Genomic DNA, 23,954 nt, shown 5'->3' with positions numbered 1-23,954 from the left:
GAACACAGTTTATCTTCATTGTCTTAACTATATTAGCATATTCAAAAGTTTATGTCCAAGTCTCCTTAACAAGTAGCAAAAATCTCAGCTGTGATGGTATGTAAAGATCAAAAAACAAATTATATACTCTCAAAGTATAATGGCAAGGAATTAATATTCCCATTACAAAAGGAAGGAATGGGTTATAAATAGGGGAAAGCAAGACTGAAATGCAGCAAGACATACATTAAATGTTAGAATCATTTCTGGCATCTGATGCTTAAAGTATTATGAAGTGAGGTGAGCTTCAGTGAGGTATTGCCTTGCCATTTTCTGTCCCTAAGCCTTAGGCTTCTTCCACTTCTTGTCCGCAGAATTCCTTAGGAGATGTTGCACATTCTTAGCATCTCTTAACATGCTGATTCTCATTACACATTAACTGACTCCCAGATTTTTATATTTTAAAAAATATATCAGGAATTGAAGCCTCCTAATATCCCTATAGCATTCTATTATCTTATGAATATTCCTGCAAAATGAACACCATGTTGATGAAGCTCCAGATATGGTGCCAGCTCAAACAATAGCCTTTCCCTCTTGGAGCCAGTATGCTGTGGGTCACTGGGCTGCCAAACCTGGGAAAACATCTCCCTTTGTGGTCAGTCTTATGAGTTTAGGACACCTCCAAACTGACTTTTTAATTTTTCGAAGGAGTTAAAAACATTTTCACACTTGATCTTTCCATGGGTGTAGGCTGGCTGACTAATTTCTTAAATGTCTTCATGTAGCCTTTCTATTGTCCTTTTGCAAAGTTTAATTTCTTTTAGTGGTATTACTCTCACATTTTGATAATCATTCAATCTCACTGTGTTTATGTATTTTCTGTAGTTTCTATTGAGATTTCTAAGTTTTTTCATTGTGGTCTGACAAAAAACATGGATTTATTGCAGTTTTCTTTTTTTTAAGGCTTATTTTATCCTAAAATGTGATCTTTCATAACTTGGTTAAGGTTCTTGAGATTACTATGAATTACAAGAAGGGACTAAATTACTTATTATCAAATCATTTATGTACATTGCCCCAAGGGTAATCAAAAATATCCTTGTAAAAAAGGTACATATGAAAATTTTATATACAGAGAAGAGAACAGTACACACAAAGAGAAAAGGAATATAAAGAAAAAAGACGAGATTAGAGTCATATGACTACAACTAAGAAGTACCCACAGCCACCACATGCTAAAATTCACAAATAGGTTCTCTTTATGAGACTCTAGAGATTGTACAACCTCCCTGACACCTTGATTTTAGCAATTATCTATTTTAGTCACTGAGTTCTGACCTCAGAACTGTGAAAGATTCCGGGTTTTTTGTTTTTGTTTTATTAATCTACCAAGAAACTAATAGTTTATGTGTAACTCATAAAGCTGATTCTACTATCACTCTTCATCCTTGCATTTAATTTCTTGCAGCTGAATATAACTAGATAAAGCCATATAGCCATGCTGATTGGTATGTATGTCCTTTTATTAAAGCTCACTAACTTTTTATTATTGCATCTAATACCCCTAACATTTATTTCTCTAGTTCAGATATTAGACAACTATATTTATAAATAGTCGATATTTTATGTTGTTGCCAAGTCTGTCAAATGTTCAGTTCAGCTATTTTAGCATAAAAGTATGGACATATCAACAAATGAATATGGCTGTGCTCCAATAGAATTTTACTTAAAAAAGTAATTAGTGGCTAGATTTGTGAACCTCTCCTGTAATCCATTCAGTCTTCCATTATTAATACTTTATGTTCTCAAACCTATACATCTTCTTACCAATTCTTACTATTCATCTTATTAAGAACCAAGCCCATTAATACTTTACCATTTTATCTACCTTCTTTAATCTGTCTTAAATACTATGTCTTCTCATATTATAATGATGAATATACATGGAAGAACTTTCCAGGTCTCTGGTACTTGAGCCACATCTCCAATCCTTTTTATATTCATTTTTTGATCCATTTATGTTTTTTCCTTTTTAAATACAACAAGTTCTTATAGCTTCCCTTTTTCTATGCACCCTTTTGAAAATGCCATGTAAAATTGCATACACACAAATTATACAAAATTTGTATGAGTCCTTGTGTTCCAATTTCACACCATCACCAATTTATATTTCTTGACCACACTGTCCATATTATTACTGGATTATTTTTAAGCATATTAAATTTCATCCAAAAATATTTTATACTGTAAATGGTCCTGTACTTTGTAGACATGACCACAGTACCATTACTAGACCTAAGTGAAAATCAACATTTTCTTAATATCATCATATACCAAATAAATTTTCAATTTTCTCATTTTCCATCTGGTTTTATTGGCTTATTAGAATCAGCATCCAAGAAAAAATGCTTTTATTTGTTACATCTCTGAAGTATTTTTAAATTGATCAGTTCTTTTTTATACTGTTTTGTTTCTTATAAGTTGTTGAAAACACGGATTTTGTTTCCTTTAGAAATAAATACATTCTAGAATATTCTGATTCTGTGTATGGACAACATCTTATTCAGTTTTATGTATACTTAACATTGTTGTTTTTCTTTTATTTTTCTGTAGGTTATGTGTGTATTTCTGTCTGGAGTCACAGGTCTTTTCTATAGTAGCTATTAATGTTTAATTGCCTACATCCAGTATTTGATTTGGAAGATCCTCATTTTTCTTAAATTTTTAAATTCCTTGTCCCCCCCCCTTTTTTTTTTGGTTAGGGGGCTTGAACTCTGGGCCTAGATGCTGCACCTGAGCTCTTCAGCTCAAGGTGAGCCCTCTACCACTTGAGCCACAGCACTACTTCTGGTTTTCTGGTGGCTTGTTAGAGATGAGAGTCTCATGGACTTTCCTGCCCAGGCTGGCTTTGAACCATGATCCTCAGATCTCAGCCTTCTGAATAACTAGGATTACAGGAGTAATCCTGCTGTTCTTAATCTTGCCTTACTTATCAGCTTTCTTTTCCATTTTTTTTGCAGGTTCTTCTTAACATTCAAATATCCTAGGCTTCAGTCTTTGAACCACTTCTTTCTAGTTTCTATTCTCTCCCTTGGAAATTTCATGGTCTCATTACTTTAAGTTCTAAGTATATAAAAATATCCCCCACATTTACGTTTCCAGACTGAAGTCTCCTTTGATTTGTATATCCAACTATTTATGTCTCACATTTGATATATAATTGAAATGCTAAATTGCATTTATCTAAAACTAAAGTCTTTGTTTTCTACCTTCTAAATATCTTCACAGCCTTATGGATTCAAATCTCATTTGAAGGCATCAGTGCTCTTTCAGTTTTTCAAGTTGAAAACTTCGAATCATCTTTCCCTACATCCATGTTTATAATGCCAGAAATATCTTTTATCTGGTCTATAGTAAAAATACGTCTACAATCTGACCATTCTTTTATCATCTCTAGTGCTATGAACCTGGTTTATATTAAAATCATATATCTTAATTGCTTATTGCAATAACTTCCCAAATACTTAATTTACCCTTGCCTACTCACAGTCTTATACTTCACCTAGCATCTAAAAGTATCATTTTAAAGTAAAATAAAAAGGAGAAATAACATTATAACTGTTTTAAATAATCTAGTGATATTCCCTATCACAAAGTGTTATTACTGAACATATCATAATGACATACACGTTTTTATATGTTTTTCCATTATTACTCTTTAGGCCTCTTCTGACCTTCTTTATTTTGCAGAAGACATCCTGGCCACCTTTTATTAGGAACTTTTTATTTGATGTTCTTTCTGATTGAAATAATTTTTCCCACTTGTTAATATGACTAGTTTTCTTTCAAATGATGACTTAAATCTTTATAAAATTTTCCTGGTCCAGTTTATGTAAAACTTCCTATTTTGTTATTTTCCTCTATCATATTATTACCACTTATTACACTGTCTATTTTGTTTGCTTCTTGTCTGTTTCCTTTCTGCCTCTATACTAAAAAATAATTGGCATATGACAAGAGAAGAGTCTTTTATTTCCCAATGTGTATGCTGCACCTAGAACAATCCATGGCTCATACTAACTGCTTACTTAGTATGCATTGAATGTGGTTAAATATGTTTTACAACATGGTTTTAAACATAATTAAATAGATTTCTTCATTGGGAAAATTCCCAGGGCCTTTAGTATGCGAATAAGAATTATGAGGATTATCTCCAATAGAAAGATTTAACATGTTGATTTCTTAAACTAATATGTATGCATACGTCTAAAGTGTAGAGAGTGTGTATTAACTCCTAGAAGAACCTAATTTAGCAGGTGCTAATTCAGCATGCATTTGGACATTGTATAGAAATAGAAGTTTAATCCAGTCATGATCCTAATCTTTAGGAGTGTATGCTCTAGTTTTTTTTGGTTTTTCTTTTTTAAGCCTACAGGATATAAACAACTTCCATTATCACCTGCTTCAAATATACTTCATTCTCATTTTTCTCCTCTCAGCCAAAAGCATGAACTGACTGTAGGGACAAAGGGAATTTCTTCCTCCTTCACAAAGTCCTAGTCTTTCATTAGACCAAAATAAGCAACTCATAGAATAACAGGAGCAAAATCTTCAATTTATGTAGCACCATACAATTCAGAAATTTACTTTCCATCTTGAGAGAGGAAAATGGGAGACAAGCATTTTGATGGATAGTAACTAATATATTGGGAGATGAAGGAACCTGAAGTACAGACAGTAACCTAGAACAAAGCTTTCCTAGGCTATAGATGTAGTGCTTGGTTTTCAGTTTCTTACTCTCTGGCTGAAGTGGAGTTTGAATTTAAGGCCTCCTCACTACCAAGGACACTATCACACAGACACATCCTTAACCTAGTTTCTTACTCTCTTTTTCTCAATACTGGGGTTTGTACTTAGGGTATCACACTTGATAACAATGTGCTCTATCTACCATTTGAGCTGTACCCCTAATCCTCCTTATTTATTACTCTTGTTAAATTTAATCTTCCTTGGCAAGTGAAGTTTTAGAAAAATTATTGAATGCAATTGCATTCCTCTTTGGTGAATACATGTAGCAATCTGCAACTCTCTTTCATTCAAAATTATCAGCTACCCCTGTGCTAATATTAACTCCATGTCTTGGAGTATCTTTTTCAAGCATCAACATTTCATCTTTCTTTTGTTTATTAACACATTTTAATTGTACATGCTAGATGTTTCATTGTGATATTTTCATACTTCCACATACTTTGAATATATTTGCATCCTCTATTACTCTTATCACCTTTGTCCCACCAACCATTTTATCTTCCTTGAAAAAAAATGGCTTTTATTATGATGTTTTCATATGTGCTTCAAGTGGACTGCCATCATATTCTGTCTGTTGCCTTTTCTACTTCCTTCCACTTATTGGTTCTACCCAATCTGAATAATCACCCTTTTATGTTCAGATGGTTTTTGTCTTTAGATATCAGTTCTGCTTTTGAGAGAAAACATGTGATACTTCTTTTTCTAAGTCAGGCCTTATTTGGCTTAACACAATGATTTCTGGGGCTGGGAAGGTGGCTCAGTGGTAGAGCGCTTGCCTTGCATGCCTGAGGCCCTGGGTTCGATTCCTCAGCACCACATAAGCAAAAAGAAAAAAGCCGGAAGTGGCGCTGTGGCTCAAGTGGTAGAGCGCTAGACTTGAGCTGAAGAGCTGAGGGACAGCGCCCAGGCCCAGAGTTCAGGCCCCACGACTGGACCCCCCCAAAAACACACACACACACACCAAAAAAAACAATGATTTCTAATTTCTCTCATCCATTTTCTTTCAGACAGCATGGTTTCATTCTTCTTGAAGGCCAAATAAAACAGCATAATACATATACCTATACATAATACACATACAAAGCACATACACGTTTTATTTTTGGCTGGTTGTAGGGCTTGAACTATGAGCCTGGGTGCTGTCCCTGAGCTCTTCAGCTCAAGGCTAGTGCTCTACCAGTTGATCCACAGCACCACTTCCAGTTTTCTGGTAATTAAATGAAGATTAGAGTCTCATGGACTTTCCTGCCTGAACTGTCTTTGAACTGCAGTCAGATCTCAGACTCCTGCGTAGCTAGTCATGACCCACTGGTGCATGGCCCATATATTTATTTTTTAATATCAATTCTTCAGCTAATTGGCCCGTAAGCAAATTTCATAATTTGACTATTGTGAATAGTGTTATTTCATGCTCACATCTAGTAGTAGGTATTAGAATATATGCTAACTTGATTAATTGCTTTGTGGGGAACTTCATACTGATTTACATAGAGATTGTACCTAATGTACATTCCCACTAACACTGTCTGAGGGTTCCTTTTTCTGTATGACCTCACCCCCATTCATTGATTGTCTACTTGATGATAGCCATTCTGACCGGATTTAGACTCTCAGTTTTGATAACACTTATTTTTATTAATCATTTACACCTATGAAAGCTTATTTTAATTCATGTGTACATTTATTCTTTGGATTATTTGTTCAGTGTTGAATTTTACATGCTACTTACATATTCTAGATATTGTCATATGAATAGCTGGAAAAGATTATTTTTTGCATTATATAAGCCATCTCTTCACTCACAAAATTATTTTCTTTGATGGCTCCTCCTATTCCTTGACAGTGCTGGAATATGAATTTAATACTTTAAAAGTCTAGTCAGAAGCTCTGTCACTTGAGCCACACTCTCACCCTCTTTGGTTAATTTATTTTTCAGATAAGGCCTTGTGCTTTTTCCCAGTCTTTTCTGGACTACAGGGGTTTGGATTTATAGATATATGACAGGTTATTTGTTTAAGTTGGAGTCCCAGAAAGTAATACTGCCTGGCCTCAAACTATGATCCTCCTATAGCTGGGATCAAAGTAGTTGGGATTAAATGTACGTACCACAACACTTAGCCAGTTTCCTGAAGCCGTTTTATGTTTCATAGCAAAAAAGATTTGATTAACCTTTAAAACAGGAAGTTATTGATTAAGAGGAAGTCAGAGATTCAGAGCTTTATTTCTTCATGTCAGATAACTCAATAATGTTGTTTGAGTAATGAATAAACAAATAATGACCAACCTTATAAATATGCATTTAATATTTTTCCTCCCTAATGGGTAATATTAAATTTTTCCATTTTAATAATCTTTCAATTGACATACTCTCACCTCAGCCTTGTTATTTCTAATAGAATTTTAATGAATCAGATATATTAATAAAAATGAATCGTTAAGCTAAAATCTATAACTTGCACTGTTAAATCTGTTCTTTTTAATGTCTATTATCTTTAGGTAGTTGTGCAAATACAACAAAGCAGTTTATGAATGCAGTGCATCTCGATCAATGTCACCCCTTTCAACCTTCTTACCCATCCCTCCCAATACTTCCCTCACTTTAATTAAATTTGTAGGGTATGTATTAATTTTTTTGCCATTTAACAAAACAGTTTATAAAAATAATGCATCTTGATCTGAAACCCCCTTCAATCCACCCATTCCCTTATTTTTCCTAATTTTGTGGTATATACAGTGAGTTCTTTAAGATATTTTTTGATAAATTAACAGTTGTGCAGATTATACTTGTTACCCCAACTTTAAGTTTTTGCAGTTTTTCCAAGAAATAATTGACTGTATTGTGTATGTGCACACGTATGTGTGCACGTGCGCACATGGACACACATGCGCACATACACATACACACACAATTTCCCCCCAATATATCCACACTAAAAGAATGTAGGCTCATGGGACTCTTTCTTTTTCTTTTCTGTCTTTCATTTCTTCAATCTGTGTTTAATCCAGGCTATTCCCTTCCTCTGTGTGATTTGATTTAGGTCAGTGGATTGAATAGTCTCTTCTTTTTAGAGATCACAAGTAAGTGGCATTTAAAAATAATACTCTTGTTTGAGGGAATTATGAAGAGATAGACATCTCATAAACAACATACCAGGAAATAGATTGCAGGCAACATGTTAATAAGTATACATTTCACATAGTGATGAAGAATAACAAGCATATATGAACACAATAAAATAAATCATTAACATAACATTTGCTAACAAATATTAAGTATGCTGCTTTGGAAACTCCTTTGATACTATATTTCCTAGTTCATAACTCTCTTATATAGAGTAAATCACTGAATTTACTGTTCTAAGTAGTTTCACGTATACAGCATTTCATTGTCATCAGTCCCCCGATAATCCTTATATTTATTTTCTGAATGCCTTTGCAAAACATTAATCATTATACCTCTAAGATTAAAGTATACACCATATAGACTAACTTACCTCCAAATACTGCCACTGAAAGAACATTATTTTAATTCAGTTTGGCAAGAAACTGTAGTTTTTCTTTTTATCTAAGTTCATTAATATGGCATAGCACAATTTCAAATATAGCACAATTTCAAATATGTATATATACATATATATATGAAATATATATTCCAGATATTTGACACATAGTGCCAGTTCTAAGGCTTGAGCTCAGGGCCTAGGCACTATCCCCAAGCTCTTTTGCTCTAGCCTACCACTCTACCATTTGATCCAAAGCTCTTCTTCTGGCTTTCTTTCTCCCCCTTTGGGTCATGGGGCTTAAACTCAGAGCCTGGGTATTGTCTGTGAGCTTTTTTGCTCAAGACTTGCACTCTACCACGTTGAGCCACAGCTTCACTTCTGGTTTTCTGCTGTTAGTTGGAGATAAGAGTCTCATGAACTTTCCTGCCCAGGCTGGCTTCACACCATAATCCTCAGATCTTAGCCTCCTGAGGAGCTAGGATTATAGGTGTGAGCCACTGGCACCTGGTATAGCTGCCTTTTGGATAGTTACTTTGATATAAGAGTCTTATAGACTTACTTGTAAGGGCTGGCTTCAAACCACAATCCCTAGATCTCAGCCTTCTGATAGCTAGGATTACAAGTATGAGCTACCACTGCCCAGCTTAAGTCTATATATTTTTACCTTATGCACTAGACTTAAAATGCTTTAAAATCCTTCCCTTGAAGCTGAACATTTTTATAATACAGAAAGGTTTCTCATTTTGTACTTATACAGGGTTTTTTCTTCTTTGTTGTATTTTTTATGTTTAACATTGTAGTTCAATTTTGTAATAAGTAGGAACACTCAACGTCTTAAATACAATTCTGATATAGCCATAGTTACATTATTGTTCAAAACGAGCAGGTCATATGTTCTTCCTTTTTACTATTAATGTGCATCCACATTTGGGAATGTTTCTGTATTTTAGGCAGCTCATTTAGAATCTATAATTATATTTGGAAATGACAAAGTTTACTTTATTTAGAATACATGAAAACTTAACAGGCTATGATACCCTGTATAAAATTTTATTTTCAACTCTTCGCAAATACTACATCATTTCTTTAAAACATACTTTTCCAGTAGAGCTTGGTGGCTCATATCTGTAAACCCAACACTGAATTCTGAAACAAAAACATCATTAGTTCAATGCCAGCCTGAATTATACAGTGAAAATGAATTGCAACCCCCCCAAATTTTAATATTAAATTCTTTCTTATCAATACTATTGACATTGAAGCATTGAAATTCATAAATTTGTATCCTCTTCCAAGGGAATAAAACTTAGAGGAGAGTTGACTTATGGACTTCTCCAGCAACTGTATTTTAAAAGACTGATGCATATATTGACATTTTATATCCTATGAAGAAAATTATGACTTGGCCTATTATTCAATAATTTCTTTTTAGGATAATTTTTTGTCTTTATTTTTTATTTATTTTTTATAAAGTGACATCATTTGTTTTAGGTATATGATGATATTATAGTATTTCATAAACCCTAAGTAACTCAAAAAGCATTATGAAAAGAAATGATTGTTGAATTGAACCTCAAAATAAATCAGTTTACAAATACAAGAAGATACTCTTGCTTTTTAAATTTTTAATTTTTGTTATAAAGGTGATGTACAGAGGGGTTATAGTTATATAGGTCAGGTAGTGAGTACATTTCTTTTGGGGCAGTGTCTCCCCTTCCCTGACTGTCTCCCAGTTTTTCACTACCATGCCCACTCACAAGTTATACAATTCATTTTCAACATAGTGTTTAATGACTACCATCGAGATGCTGTTTATTATTGATATAATTACTTTTAATTTGTGAATGTTGGAAATTGTATTATTTAAAATAAATCAGTGAAGAACCATGTTGCAATGAGTTATACTATCCCATAACTATTCCTTTTTAAACTTAGAGCTAAAAGATTTATAGGCCACCAGTATATCTTTGGCATAGAAAGCACTAAAAGTTATGTAATATATTAAGTGTAAATATTCTTTAAGTAAGGCACAAGTTCTTGATTTTATATTGCATAGGAGCTTACAAATGGGATTTACATATTTCTTTGCCACAATTTAGACAATATCTTTCTAGGAAATATAAAATTAATGTTATTTAAACTGTAATGTGATAACTCCTACAAGTGTCAAGAATCAATCCATGTATAGAGATATTTTAGATACTCTGAAGCACAAGTTATTCATTAAGGTATAATATATGAATTTTTTCAGCTGCTTATGAAAATCAGTAAACAATGCTTGCTTCTTCAGTCAAGATGAAAACTTTGAGAGTGGAACATGGCCCAATTATTTTGCAGAAGAACTCAGTGTGTATTATAATACATGTACAAGATATATTTGATTTAAAAAAACATTAAAATATAGATGCTGCCCCTAAACAAAGGATTTACTGAAGATTAGTGGAAAATCTCTTGGCTATTTTTAGTTCCTCTAATATTCATTTTTGTCAGTTACCAGAGTAAGAATTTAGTATGTGCTAGATGTTCAGAATCTAATAAAAGTTGTAGATCTCAAAGTAAATATTTCTGATGAGATAATGTAGATGTTTGTGAGGTACTTTTTCATCGTCATAGACACATATCCCTGTGTCCAGAGCTTCTGTATCATACTTGGATCTTAAAGGATAATTAGGAGTTTGCAAAGCCATGAAGGACATTCAGAATAGGGCATAATTCCAGGAGATTGCTTGATGTCTTTATGAGTATGGCTAAAACTCAGAAGGACTGGTCAGGTGAAGTGGAAAAAGGGATAAGGTTTAGAATTGTCCTATCAAACTTAAGATAATATGTGTGAACCCAATATAGATTAATATATTAAGTTATTATGTATCAGATGACTTATTAGATGTATATTGTTAGATGTAATTCATATGTACTAAAGGCATGAAGAGAAAGCGGATGGCAAGATAGCAAGTGGAACTGTATAGGAACAGTGTTTTTTTTAACACTATTCAAGTTAAGTTTATATCAATTCAGACTAGATTGTTATGAATTTAGGATATTAAATATACCCTGCATGATAAATACAAATATGTAAAGTATACAAAAATAAATTCAAAGTAAATCAAAATAATTTACTACATGAGAAAAAAAGGAAAAAGAAAAAAATGACACACAGAACAGAACACATTATGGAAGGAAAGAGGGAATAATAAGGAGTAAAGTGGAAATGATTGAAGTTGAAAATGAAAAGCAATAGAAATAATCAAGGAAACAAAAACTTGATTCTTTATTTTGAAAGGAACAGTAGAGGTATAAAAACTGAAATTACAAATGGAAGTGACAATATTGCTACATCAATCAAAATAATAAGGGGATACTATGTCCAACTATATTTAACAGTAAAAGGGAATAAAGTTTTGCTACATGCTCCAACATGAAGGAACTATGGAAACACATTATGCCTGGTAAAATAATTTTGACACAACATGATTCTACTTACTGGATGACATGTCAAGAAGAGACAAATTTCATAGGACAGAAAGTACACTATGGATTAACAGCGTACAGGTTTGGGGAAAATAGAATTATTGTTTAATATTTGAAGGCTTTTTTGTTTTGGTTTATGTAGATGTTTTAGAAATAAACATAAATATGAGAATGTAATTAGTGGCATTGAATTATACAAGATGATAATATTTAAAATTATTAATGTGAAACTTAACTAGCAATATTTTTTGCAATAGAATGTAAACCAAAAGTCATTTATTTATTTATTGTCAGTCGTGGGACTTGAACTCAAAGAATATAAACTAAAAAAGTCAGTTGCTCAGAGATAGGTTATTCTATACTATCCTTCTTCTATGACTGTTTTTTTCTTTTTTAGTTTTTTATTTTTATTGTTATTATAAAGGGGTTACAGTTATATAAATCAGGTAAAGAGTACATTCCTTTTTGGTCAATGTCACCCCTTCCATTACTCTCTCCCAGTTTTTCCTCCCATCTCACTCACAAGTTATATAGTTTATTTTGAACATAGTGGACAATGAGTAATATTGCTGCATTTGTTCACCTTTTTAATTGTCTTTAGGTGTACAAAGCAGTTTGTGAATACAATGCATTTTGATCTGTGTTATCCCTTTCATCATTCTTATATTTCCTTCCCAATCATACCCCTTTTCTCAATTTTGATGTGCATTGAATTTTTTTTATTGTGAAAATACTGTACAGAGGGGTCACAATTACATGGGCAAGATAATGAGTATATTTCTTATCAAGCATTGTAGCTTCCTCCTTTGTTTCCCCTTCCCATCCCTTCCCATCCTCCCCTTGCCCCCCCACCCAATCCTCCCCCCCCACCGCCAGTGCATTGAATTTTTATGACTGCATTCTCCCCCCCTTCCTCTCTTCATTCTGTTTTCTTTGTTTTGTTTTTCATTTTGTTTTGTTATAATGGGGTTTGAACTAAGGGCTTCTTGATAGACAGGTGTTCTGCCACTTGAGCCATACTTCCAACCCTTTTTGCTATAGCTATTTTTCTGATAGGGTCTTCTTTTCTTTAGTCTTTTTTTATATAATAAATAGAAAACTTAAGCACAAAAAGTTTTCCTCCATAATCATTGGTATGAGTCTTAGGAAACTATTGGTGACATTCTCATACTAATGGCATCAATTTTCCATAATTTTCATACACTGTTGCTGGTTTTGAGAATATTCTCTTCTCCTAATTTCAGGTTGGGTGGGACTATATCAGCATACAAGATAGTACCAGATGAAATAGAAGAAATCAAGGTATAGTATGGCACTTTTACCTCTTTAAAGACTTAATATCTTAGTGGGAAGTCAGAAAATAGTTGCTTTTTCTTTATATCTTTGAGTCTTTGTGTATGTTGGTACATCATTAAATTCTAGATTACTGTACCTGAATTTTTAAAATATGTGTAATAGGAAGTCATCATCAAATTTTATCTACCATTTACAGTACATTTTCTGAGAAAAATATTAGAAGAATTAACACAAAACCTTTCTCTAAGCAACTCATTGAAAATGTACCAAACATTATATAAAAATTAGTATATATAGTGGATTATCTGTTTATTTTGTTGCTATTTCTTTTTCTTGTATTGCTTCACCAATTAAATAATATCAGTTTTGTTATAAATATTTTCTGGTTCATTGTGAAATACAGACATCAATTTCATTTAGAATTTGTATCACACATTGATAAACCACCTTATTAAAATAATATAATTTCCTTTCTCTAAATTTTTACTGTTTTATTAAATATTAATCATCTAAGTGCACTTTACCCTCGTATAAAAGCAGTTTATAATATGTCATGAACTAACTTTACTATCTGTTTCATAAATGAAATTTGATTTTGGTCATAGTATTTAGGATCAAGAATACTAGATAAGATTAACAATTACATGTAAGAGTCTTACCTAATCAGGATGCTTAATTTGAATAAAATTTTTACTATCACCTTCAATCATTTTAGTTTTAGTAAATCTATAATTTATTTGCTTTGTCTTTAATTCATTATTAGATTATATGTAATTAGTTCCAATATATCAATTATTCTAATATGAGGTCATTGTCAAGAATTAGGACATAATTTTATTTAGCACAATTTTATCTAGCATTAAAAATTTTTAAGGAAACTCATTCCAACTTGTTGAACTAAATGTAAACTCATAATTTTTGAGAATTTAACTGAGGGAAATGTTAGGGCTAATCCTTAGCCCTCATTTTTGAGATTATGAAATGGAAATAAAGAAAATAACCTTGCAATTAATTTTCTTTGATTGCTTAAGTGTTCTTAATGTTAATTTGATTACTTAAAGTGTTCTTAAAAGGCAAAAATCATGAGTATGTTAGTTCTTGAAATATTTTTATAATGGCTCAAAAATTTGATGTCTAGAAAATTTAACATTTAAATATTTATATATTTTGGGACAGCATTTTAAAAAAAGTTTAAGTTCATCTATTACTTTCCCTTTTTTTTTGCTATTGTTGTGGGGCTTGAACTCTGGGCCTATGCATTGTCCCTGAGCTCTTCAGCTCAACGCAAGTACTCTACCAGTTGAGCCACAGCGCCACTTACAGTTTTCTGGTGTCTAATTGGAGTTAGGAGTCTCATGGACTTTTCTGCCCTGCCTGGCCTTGAACCATGATCCTCAGATCTTAGCCTCCTCAGTAGCTAGGCTTACCAGTGTGAGCCACCGGTGCCTAGCCATCTATTATTATTAAATGAAGTAGGAGAAAAAAAATCTGATTTAAAAAATACCATTGAACCAACCAAGTGGAAGCAATAATACTTGATGATATCTTATATATTTAGCGAAAGAAGGAAAAGTTAGCTAATGTTTCTGATTTGGAAGGTTAAGTAAATGTGTTGCTCCTAACTTTTTGCACAACTATCTCAGTTTTTTATGAACACTGATAGTAAATTTTAAAGAACCACTTATTACATTTTCATTTAATTTCATTTTCATTTAATTCTGCCCTCCCTCCCTCCCTCCCTTCTTTCCTTCCTTCCTTCCTAGCAAAGGGGCTTCCATTTACTAGTTTCATTTTGTTTGTGAGATACCAGACATTGTCTAATTATCTTTCCCCTAGGTAGCTTTGAATTTGCAATCTTCCTGCCCCAATCTTCCCTAGTAGCTGGGTTTAAAGATGCACTCCACCAGACTTAGCTTGCACTTTCTTTTAAAACTTTTTGGTGATATCCTATTTTGTTTTTGCTTTCTTTTTATTTTATAAGCATAAAATTTACATATAGATTATATACATAAAAAGCTATATAGACTTTATAGTATAAGATACTTTTTAAAATTTGGATTATCAGTACATGGGCTTTGCAAATAGTGCATGAGGAACTCAAGGAACTTATTCTGCAATGAAACAATCATAACTGATGAGAATTATAGGAAAACAATCATTGAAAGTATCAGAACATTGCTCTAGATGCCTACAGCAAATGACAAAGTTATTCAAGTAAAGGTAAATATAAGTTAAAACAGTCTTTGGCACTGGAGTCACCATTCACTACTTTGTCTACACTGATTCAGGTTGATAGATTTACTCTGGGCAATGTGACCCAGAGTGTGGAGTTCCTTGTCCTCAACCACAAGTTAAATGTATCTGTCTGGGATGGACTGACTTTCATCATTTTTCATGCCTTCAGCCCTGATTGGGGAGGCTAAATTCTTAATCATTGTGACCATTTACCCAACCCCATAGAGAATGAAGGCATAGTTAGCTAAAATGTCTCATGTATTAGAATACTGAGACCCTATTCACTTTTTTTTTATTGTAAAGATACTATACAGAGGGTTACAGTTACATGAGTAAGGTGATGATACACTTCCTATTGAGCATTGTTACCCCCTCCATTGTTTTCCCCCTACCATCCCTCCCTACCTTTCCCAAGCCTATTCACTTTTAACACTGCTGTCATTTAGGGCAGTGTCCTATCAGGAGGTGAGCCAAAAGGATCAACTACATGATAGAGCATTTAGAACTGTGCCTCCAATTTTTTGTTTAAGAAGTAAAGCAGTAAGTAAATAAGTTCAGTTTATTCCAAAAGCAGTAAGTAAATAAGAACAGTTTGTTCTGAAGGTCTTTGCAAGGAACTGACTTTATTTGAAACAATTTTGGGAAATTCAAGCCTTTGGACTCTCAGAAATAATGGACATTTGGGTGGTAAATGAGCAATTAAGAGGAGACTGAACACTGCTTTATCAGAGCACAAAACTAAACCAACTAGTTTACCAGAAACAGCTTAGAGAAGAAATAACTGAAAAAGAGTCCTTGTTCAACCAACAAACATCAAAATCTAAACTGAAAAACTATCCTTGCTTGAATTTAATTGGATCAGACTGTAGAGTAATTTTTGTACTAGGGCATTGTTTAAAACAATAGTGAAATTGGTTGTAAATTTGTGGAATCTAACAACCCTATGCATTAGGGGGAAAAGGCAAATAGCTTAACTGAGAAACAAGGTATAAAAGAAACAAAGGCAATTCTACTTAAACAAAGATATTCAATCTCAAAGTGACCCTGTGTTTCCCTTGACTGAATCCTCTGAGAAGTGATATTAGAAGCTTCGCTCTGAGTAGAAATAGACGTTACTAAATTACTCTAGCAAGTTCAGCAACCCAGTAACAAACAACAGCCAAAATATACCCTGAGGAGGGGGGGTGCAATCCATTTCTGAAATTGCCTCAGTATATTACATAACATATCTAATTTTCAGCAAGTTAGGAGACATGTAAAGAGTAGAAGAATGTGACATATCCCCTGGAAACAAGAGGAGCAGTTGCCTATGACATATTCTAACTGTTCAATTTAAAACAAATTTTAATGCATCCTATCAAAAGAAAAAACTAGAAATCATATTGAAAGCCAAAATATCATCTCATCAAATAGTTTATTAGAGCTATCCAGAGAAGTGGTATCAGTTGAAGATACATATATATATATATATATATGGAGATATATATATATATATATATGGAGATATTTATCTTGAGAATTGACTTGTGATAATCAAGGCCAAGGAGTCCATGGTACACCATCTGCAAGCTAGAGACCTGGTAAGCCATGTTATTTAACTGTTATTTAAATCAGGTAAGTAGGCATGAAGGAAGTGGTAAGTTTCCCAGACTGCAGAACTCCTCCAGATACTTCACATCCTTGTGGATCCCACTCCCCACAACAAAGTTAAACTGGGAAGGGGAAAAGGACCAAGGGGGAAGTGTAAATCAAATGCATAGGTCTATATATTCTTGCGCTGGGCAGCTTCTGTTCATTGGCCAAACTATTTGTATAAAACTTGAAGCTAAGAGGACTTCTAGTTGGATAAAGTTTGGCCCTTATCCAGTTGCCCACCATCCCCTTCAGGTTTACTTTTTCATTCCTAATCATGCTTTACTATGTTCTCAATTCTAACTTGTTCTTTTGTAGCACTTAGGGCAGCATTCTAATATTAGGCCTTGTACCTAAGAACCAAGAAACATCTGGAACTCCCTGTATACTAGTAACAGAACCAAGAATGCTTGTGATGTGACTTCCACTCTGAGGCCAAAGACTTGAGAACTAGAGGCCAGGAGTACTAGTGTCCAGATGCTCAAGGATCAGGAGCAACAGTATCCCAGGGTAGAAGAAGGTGAATGTCATTGTAGCTCAAGGACAGAGACAGACCAAGTAGGCAGTACTCCCTACCCCCACCTTTTTGTTCTGTTTGAGCCTCCAGCAAATTGGACATTGGCCCCTGGGAATTTTAAAATAACATATAAAATGAACCCCTCCTCCAGTAGACATAGGAAAAATGTAAAATAAATACATGCAGTTTTATTGTTGAGAGTTATCATAAATGAAATGGAAGATTTGCTAATGGGTCTCTCCAATAAATTTGAGGAGAAAAAAATCAATGACTTTAAGAACCGTATAATAAAAAATATCCAAGCCAAAGGACAGAAAGAAATAAAAATGAAGAAAATTTGATCAAAGCCTCAACAAATGTAGATCATCAATAAGTTAACCACTGTTTCCATAATGGAAGTAAAAAAAAAAAAGGAAAGAAAACATAAGAATTAATGGCTGAGGGCTGGGAAGGTGGCTCAGTGGTAGAGCGCTTACCTTGCATGCCTGAGGCCTTGGGTTTGATTCCCCAGCACCACATAAGCAAAAAGAAAAAAAGCCGGAAGTGGCGCTGTGGCTCAAGTGGTAGAGTGCTTGCCTTGAGCTGAAGAGCTGAGGGACAGCGCCCAGGCCCAGAGTTCAGGCCCCACGACCAGACCCCCCAAAAAAAGGATTAATGGCTGAAAACTTGCCAAATGTTATTACAAACAAAAATTTATACATTCAAGAATATACCTTAACTGAAGGTAGGATAAACTCAGAGATTCACACATACATATCACAATAAAGTATGAAAGACAGAAAAACTGGGGCAGTAAGAAAAAAGTGAAGCTTAGTAAAATTAGCATAACATGTCAGCAGAAATGGAAGCTGAAGTGTATTCAAACAAAAATACTGTCAACAAGTCAAGAGTCTTACATCCAGCAAACTAGTTTTTGTTTTTTGTTTTATTTAATAATTGGTTGTACAAAGGAGTTGCCATTTAGCAAAGCAATTTATTAATATAATGCGTCTTGATCAATGTCACCCTTTTCAACATTCTAATCCATGTTTCAACCCGCCCCTACCTGTACTTTTCTTAAGTTTGTAGAATATACATTGAATTCTTGTCGACTTTCTCTGCTCCCTTCTCCTCTTCATTCACCCTTCTCTTTGTGACCCCACCTCTACCCCTTTCATGTACCCATTTCCTGGTGTTTATTTTGTTGGACTTTTACTTTGCCTTTCTACAGAATTACACTATTTGCGTTCTCCCTTGAATCTACTATAGTTTAGTTCATTTAATGAAGATAAAATATATTCTTAAATAAACAAAACTGACTTTGTTACTTCAAGACTATCTTCCTTTGTTAATTTAGTCACTTTAATAGCTTCTTTATAGGTTCTTTTTCTGAAAATTAGCTTTCTATTGAATTATAACTTTTAATGGGTTATTCAACTATCAGTCAAATAAGAAATAGAACATTACCAGCATCCCATAAATGTCCTAATATATCTCTTAGTTACTGTGCTCTCACTCTTCCTCATATGTAGCATTATGAATTAACATTCTGAAATTTGTATCAGTGGAATTATTTATTTTATTTTATTCATCCTTTTCTTTAGATATTTGTGTAATTTTTCTGTTAGAGCCATAGGGAATAATTCAGTAAGGAATAAAGTCTTCCCAGACATTGGTGGCTGACACCTATAATCCTAACTACTCAGGAAACTGAGATGTGGTAGATTGTGGTCAAGCTACTGAGTAATTATGGCCCTGAGTTGAAACCCCACTATAAGAAAAAAGCCAATAAGCAGCCTTAAACGTGTATTTTGGTGCACATATTTGTGCATTCTTATTAGATATCAACCTAATGAATACAACAGATAGGACCTAGAAATACTAGGTTTAAATATGCAAATTAATTGTGCATAATAGATTCTGTAGTTTTTTTTTCCATGTGGTTTGGCCAGTTTATACTTCTTGAAACATTTTGTAAAGTTTCAATTTGACTCAATCTTCTCACTAATTTCATGTTTTCATTGTACTCATTTTGGAAAGTAAATAGTAATAGTCGTTTTAATTTTTATCTTGATGACTAATGTTATTGAACATCATGACTTATCCTTATTGTTATTTGAATATCCTCAGTCATGAAATACTTGGTCAAGACCTTTTCATTCTTAAAATTAAGGAGGTTTTTTTTTGTTGTTGTTGTTATTCTTGTTTTGTCAGTCATAGGGCTTGAACATAGGGCCTGTGCTCTGTCTCTGCATTTTTTTGCTCAAGGCTAGCACTCTACCACTTTGAGCCACAGCTCCACTTCCAGTTTTCTGGTGTGTAATAAGAGATAAGAGTTTCTTGCACTTTCCTGCTTCATCTGGCTTCAAATCTCAGTCTCCTGAATAGCCAGGATTACAGGCATGAGCCACCAGTGTCCAGCTATTTGTCTCTTCTATTTATCAGTGTGAATGTGACTCCTTTGATTACTGTGTAGTGCCTATATTTTCCCACTCTATTTTGTTTTCCTTTTTAATATCTTTAAAGTGTCTTTGTAGGATAAATGTTCCTAGTTAATGTATTGAGTTACAAATGTATGTTGGCTAATTGAATCATCATGAAAAAGTCTAGTGTATAGCACACAAAAAATTTGTTATATATGTGTGTGTTTGTATAATTTATATATCAAATATTTTTAAGCTCAAAAAAGTCAGTAACTAAACTGTGGCTGTAGGATCCAAGTTGTTCTTTTTAGGATGCCTAACTCAAAGAAAATATAAACAGAGGTCAAACATGTTTAGCACAATGTTTTTTAGAAGTGCACACTTGGCTAAAGAAAGCAATTGTTAAGAATGATTGCAGGAGACAAGCTAGGGAACACAGTGAGAATTTCATTGTAAAGGAGATATGTGTTTTCATTACAGGGAAGTTTCTAAGGATATTGAAGTAAAAGAACAACATTTTCAGATTTATTTCAGAGGATTTACTGTTTTTATCAAAATCTGTTGGCAGCACAAAGGCAGATTACTTAGTATATATTATGGCAGTGGCAGCAGGAATGGAAAATAAAGGAGGTAAAACAGAGTGGTGAACACTGCTTGTTAAAAGATTTTGATATTTTGTGCATCTGAACCATTCTGCACATTCCTAAAAACACGAGTAATGAATTCTATCCTTAGTGAACAAAAAGAACTACTTTAATTGTTAGGATTACATTTTTTGAGACGTATTTAGCATAGTATAGTACAATAAAATAAACTGTAAATGATGGCCATATGATATTCTACTGTACTTGAGAAGTTAGGGTTTGAAATAAAGCTTAATTCAATTTTTCTTTTTTTATTTATTTTTATTGTAAAAATGATGTGCAAAGGGGTTACAGTTACATAAATGAGACATTGAGTATATTCCTTATTTTTTAACATTTTTTATTATTATCTTTAAGTAGTTGTACAAAGAAGTTCTCATTCTACCAAACAGTGTATGAATACAAGGTGTCTGACAATACAAGATATTGTCACCCATTGCTCCTCAGCTCAAACCACTTTATGAAAGATTATTCTAGCCCATGAAGTATAAAATAAAACAATATTTGGGATTGTGAGAGAGTAGAAGATGTATAAGGACTTACCTATTTGTTGTTTTTTGTGGGGTATTTTCACTCTAATTTACTTTCTTCCCTTATTTTGTTTCCTGGTATTGTTCACCTTAATTGAGAGCCCTTTTTTCTTTTATCTTATTCTTACAATAGAGTATTCCAGAGGATTGATGGGAAGAATTCAGTACTTTCTCAAGAATAAACATCATCAATTAGCTGCATATTTTTTACTGTATTTTTTTATTGTGAAAATACCGTACAAAGGGGTTACACTTACATGGGCAAGGTAATGAGTACATTTCTTATCAAGCATTGTTGCCTCCTCCTTTGTTTCCCCTTCCCATCCCTTCCCATCTCCCCCCCCAACCCTCTTTTTTACTGTATTTTTTAAGTCTAGTTCCCCCCTTTTTTGTGTGTCAGTCCTAAAGCCTAGAACTCAGGGCCTGGGTGCTGTCTTTAGCTTTTCTTCTCCGGGTTAGTGCTGTACTACTTAAGCCACTGCTGCAATTTTAGTTTTGGGGTAATTAATTGGAGATAAAAGTCTCTTGGATTTTCCTGCTCAGGCTGGCTTTGAACTATGATCCTCAGATATCAGTCTCCTGAGTTGCTAGAATCACTGACATGAGCCATCATAGCCTAGCCTTCCCTTTTTTAAAACCAGAGCTTCCCCTCACCATTTTATAATGTAGACTGTGTAATTTTCCTGTGAACATCAAAGCATCCTGATATAGTAAACAGTTCTTGACTCTTTGAAAAGATACCTTAAACCTGTTCATCTTTTCATCATATTTTTTGCTGCCTATCTATATTGTTGTTTCACTTACTATTGTAATTATTGTATATCTTTATATAAAAGTCCTGGCTAGCCATGTGCCGGTGGCTCACACCTGTAATCCTAGCTGTTCTGTAGGCTGAGATCTGAGGATCACAGTTCAAAGTTAGCCCAGGCAGAAAAGTCCGTCAGACTCTTATCTTCAATAGGCTACTTAGAAAAAGGCAGAAGTGGTGCTGTGGCTCAAGTGGTAGAATGCTAACCTTGAGCACAGAGAGGCTCAAGAACAGCACCTACGCCCTGAGTTCAAGCCCCCCTAGAAAAAAGGGCCTGGCTAAAATTCAAATTACTGTTCTTTCTTAACTTTACTAAAATTATATTCCTCATTTTTACATATGGAGATATTTCTCTATATAGATAATACAAACTATGTTGTAACATCTTTCTAGTTTAGAGAGTCAAACCACAATGACATTTAATATATTAAAAGTTGTTACAAAATCAGATCTTTTATAGCCTACATCTAAATATTAGAGAGCTAAACTTCAGATCTTTTTTTTGTTGTTTTGGGTTTTGTTTGTTTTTTTTTTTTTTCCTGTCCATCATGGGGTTTGATCTCTGGGCCTGGGCGCTGTTTCTCAGCTCTTCAGCTCAAAGCAAGTGCTGTACCACTTGAGCCACAGTGCCACTTCCATTTTCCTGGTGGTTAATTGGAGATAAGAGTCTCACAGACTTCCCTGTCTGGGCTGGCTTTGAACTGTGATCCTCAGATCTCAGCCTCCTGAGTAGCTAGGATTATAGGTGTGAGCCACTGGCACCCAGCTCAGATTGTTTTTTGTTAAGGATTTTTAAACTGAAATTAAGTAAATTACATAATATGCTCATACCCAAATATCTGTCTGCCTATATTCAGCCTATAATAAAATGTTCAAAAGAAAGGCCATAAGTATATATGATAGTGTGTGTGTGTGTGTGTGTGTGTGTGTGTGTGTGTGTGTGTGTGTTGTGTGTGTTGTGTGTGTTGTGTGTGTTGTGTCCTGAGGCTTTATTTTTTCCTTTTTGATCAAGGCTGGCACTCTACCATTTAAAACCACAGTTTCTAGTTTTGGGTGCTTAATTGGGGATAAATGTCATGGACTTTCCTCCCAGAGCTGACTTTCACTACAGTACTCAAATCTCAGCCTCCTGAGTAAGTACATTACAGGATTGAGCCACCAGCACCATGGGCTTTTTAAAGGTATATCCCTAACATTTGAAAGGTTTATAATTATTATAATTATAATAGATAATTATGTATAAGTGTTTAATTATGTAACTTCAATACAAAGATTTTTTTCACACAAATTTTTTAAAATATAATTTCGTACAAAATTTTAGTATACCCATGTCAGTAATAAAAAGTATGGTTTTAGCAATTTTATGGTTGTTTTGTGTATGTGTATAGAAACAGGTACATTTTTTAGTTTCTTTTATGACACAATTATAGTAGATGCTTTTTAAAATTGATATATATTAAACATACTGATGGGTTTTAATGTGTTATTTTAAGAAATGTATGCATTAAACATACACCACAGCTCTTTATCGCCACCCTCACCTTCCTCCCTTTTCATCCTTAATGTTTATATTTAAGGATTTTTTAATATCTTCCATATAGAAGAGAAAAAAAATAGGTGGTATTGTTTTTATGGCTTATTTCATTTAATATAATGTTTACTAGTGACATCTATTTGGCTACAAATAGCAGGATTTCATTTTCCTTATGACAAGATTTCATTTTCTTTATAGGAATTTTCTTTATGACAGGATTTCATTTCCTTTATAGGAATGGGCTTCTGGTTTGATTCCATATTTAAGTATTGTGAGTAGTACTATAATAGTTGTACTAATTTATACTCCCACCAACAGAATATAAGAATTCCCTTTTCTCTACAATCTCACCAACATTCATTTTTCATAATAGCCATTATAACTGGGTAAGTTTATGGTTAACACCTTTTTTGAAATGCATTTTTCTCATATCTAATGATATTGAACACTTTTTCATATATTTTTTAGCCAGTTGTATTTCTTTTTGTTCTGTGAACATTTTGATCATTTGCCCATTTTCAGTTGAAATATTGGAGGCTATTTTTTAGAGTTAAGAGTTTCTTACAGGGACTGGGAAGGTGGCTCAGTGGTAGA

The 23,954-nt window shown here is 33.6% G+C and overlaps 1 protein-coding gene across 1 annotated transcript in view; it reads left to right on the top strand.

Moving 5' to 3' along the window:
- Gphn (gephyrin) overlaps positions 1–23,954 on the top strand; it is a 397,524-nt gene that overhangs the window by 136,269 nt on the left and 237,301 nt on the right. Inside the window, exon 3 of the mRNA XM_013016472.1 lies at positions 13,007–13,064. Coding sequence (XP_012871926.1) covers positions 13,007–13,064 — 58 coding nt within the window. The remainder of the gene's footprint in view (positions 1–13,006; positions 13,065–23,954) is intronic.

The sequence above is a fragment of the Dipodomys ordii genome, unplaced genomic scaffold (genome assembly GCF_000151885.1).
Source record: "Dipodomys ordii isolate 6190 unplaced genomic scaffold, Dord_2.0 Scaffold2, whole genome shotgun sequence".
Classification (NCBI taxonomy): domain Eukaryota; kingdom Metazoa; phylum Chordata; class Mammalia; order Rodentia; family Heteromyidae; genus Dipodomys; species Dipodomys ordii.
Note: the sequence above shows the minus strand (reverse complement) of the source record. Positions and strands in the feature narration are given on the sequence as shown.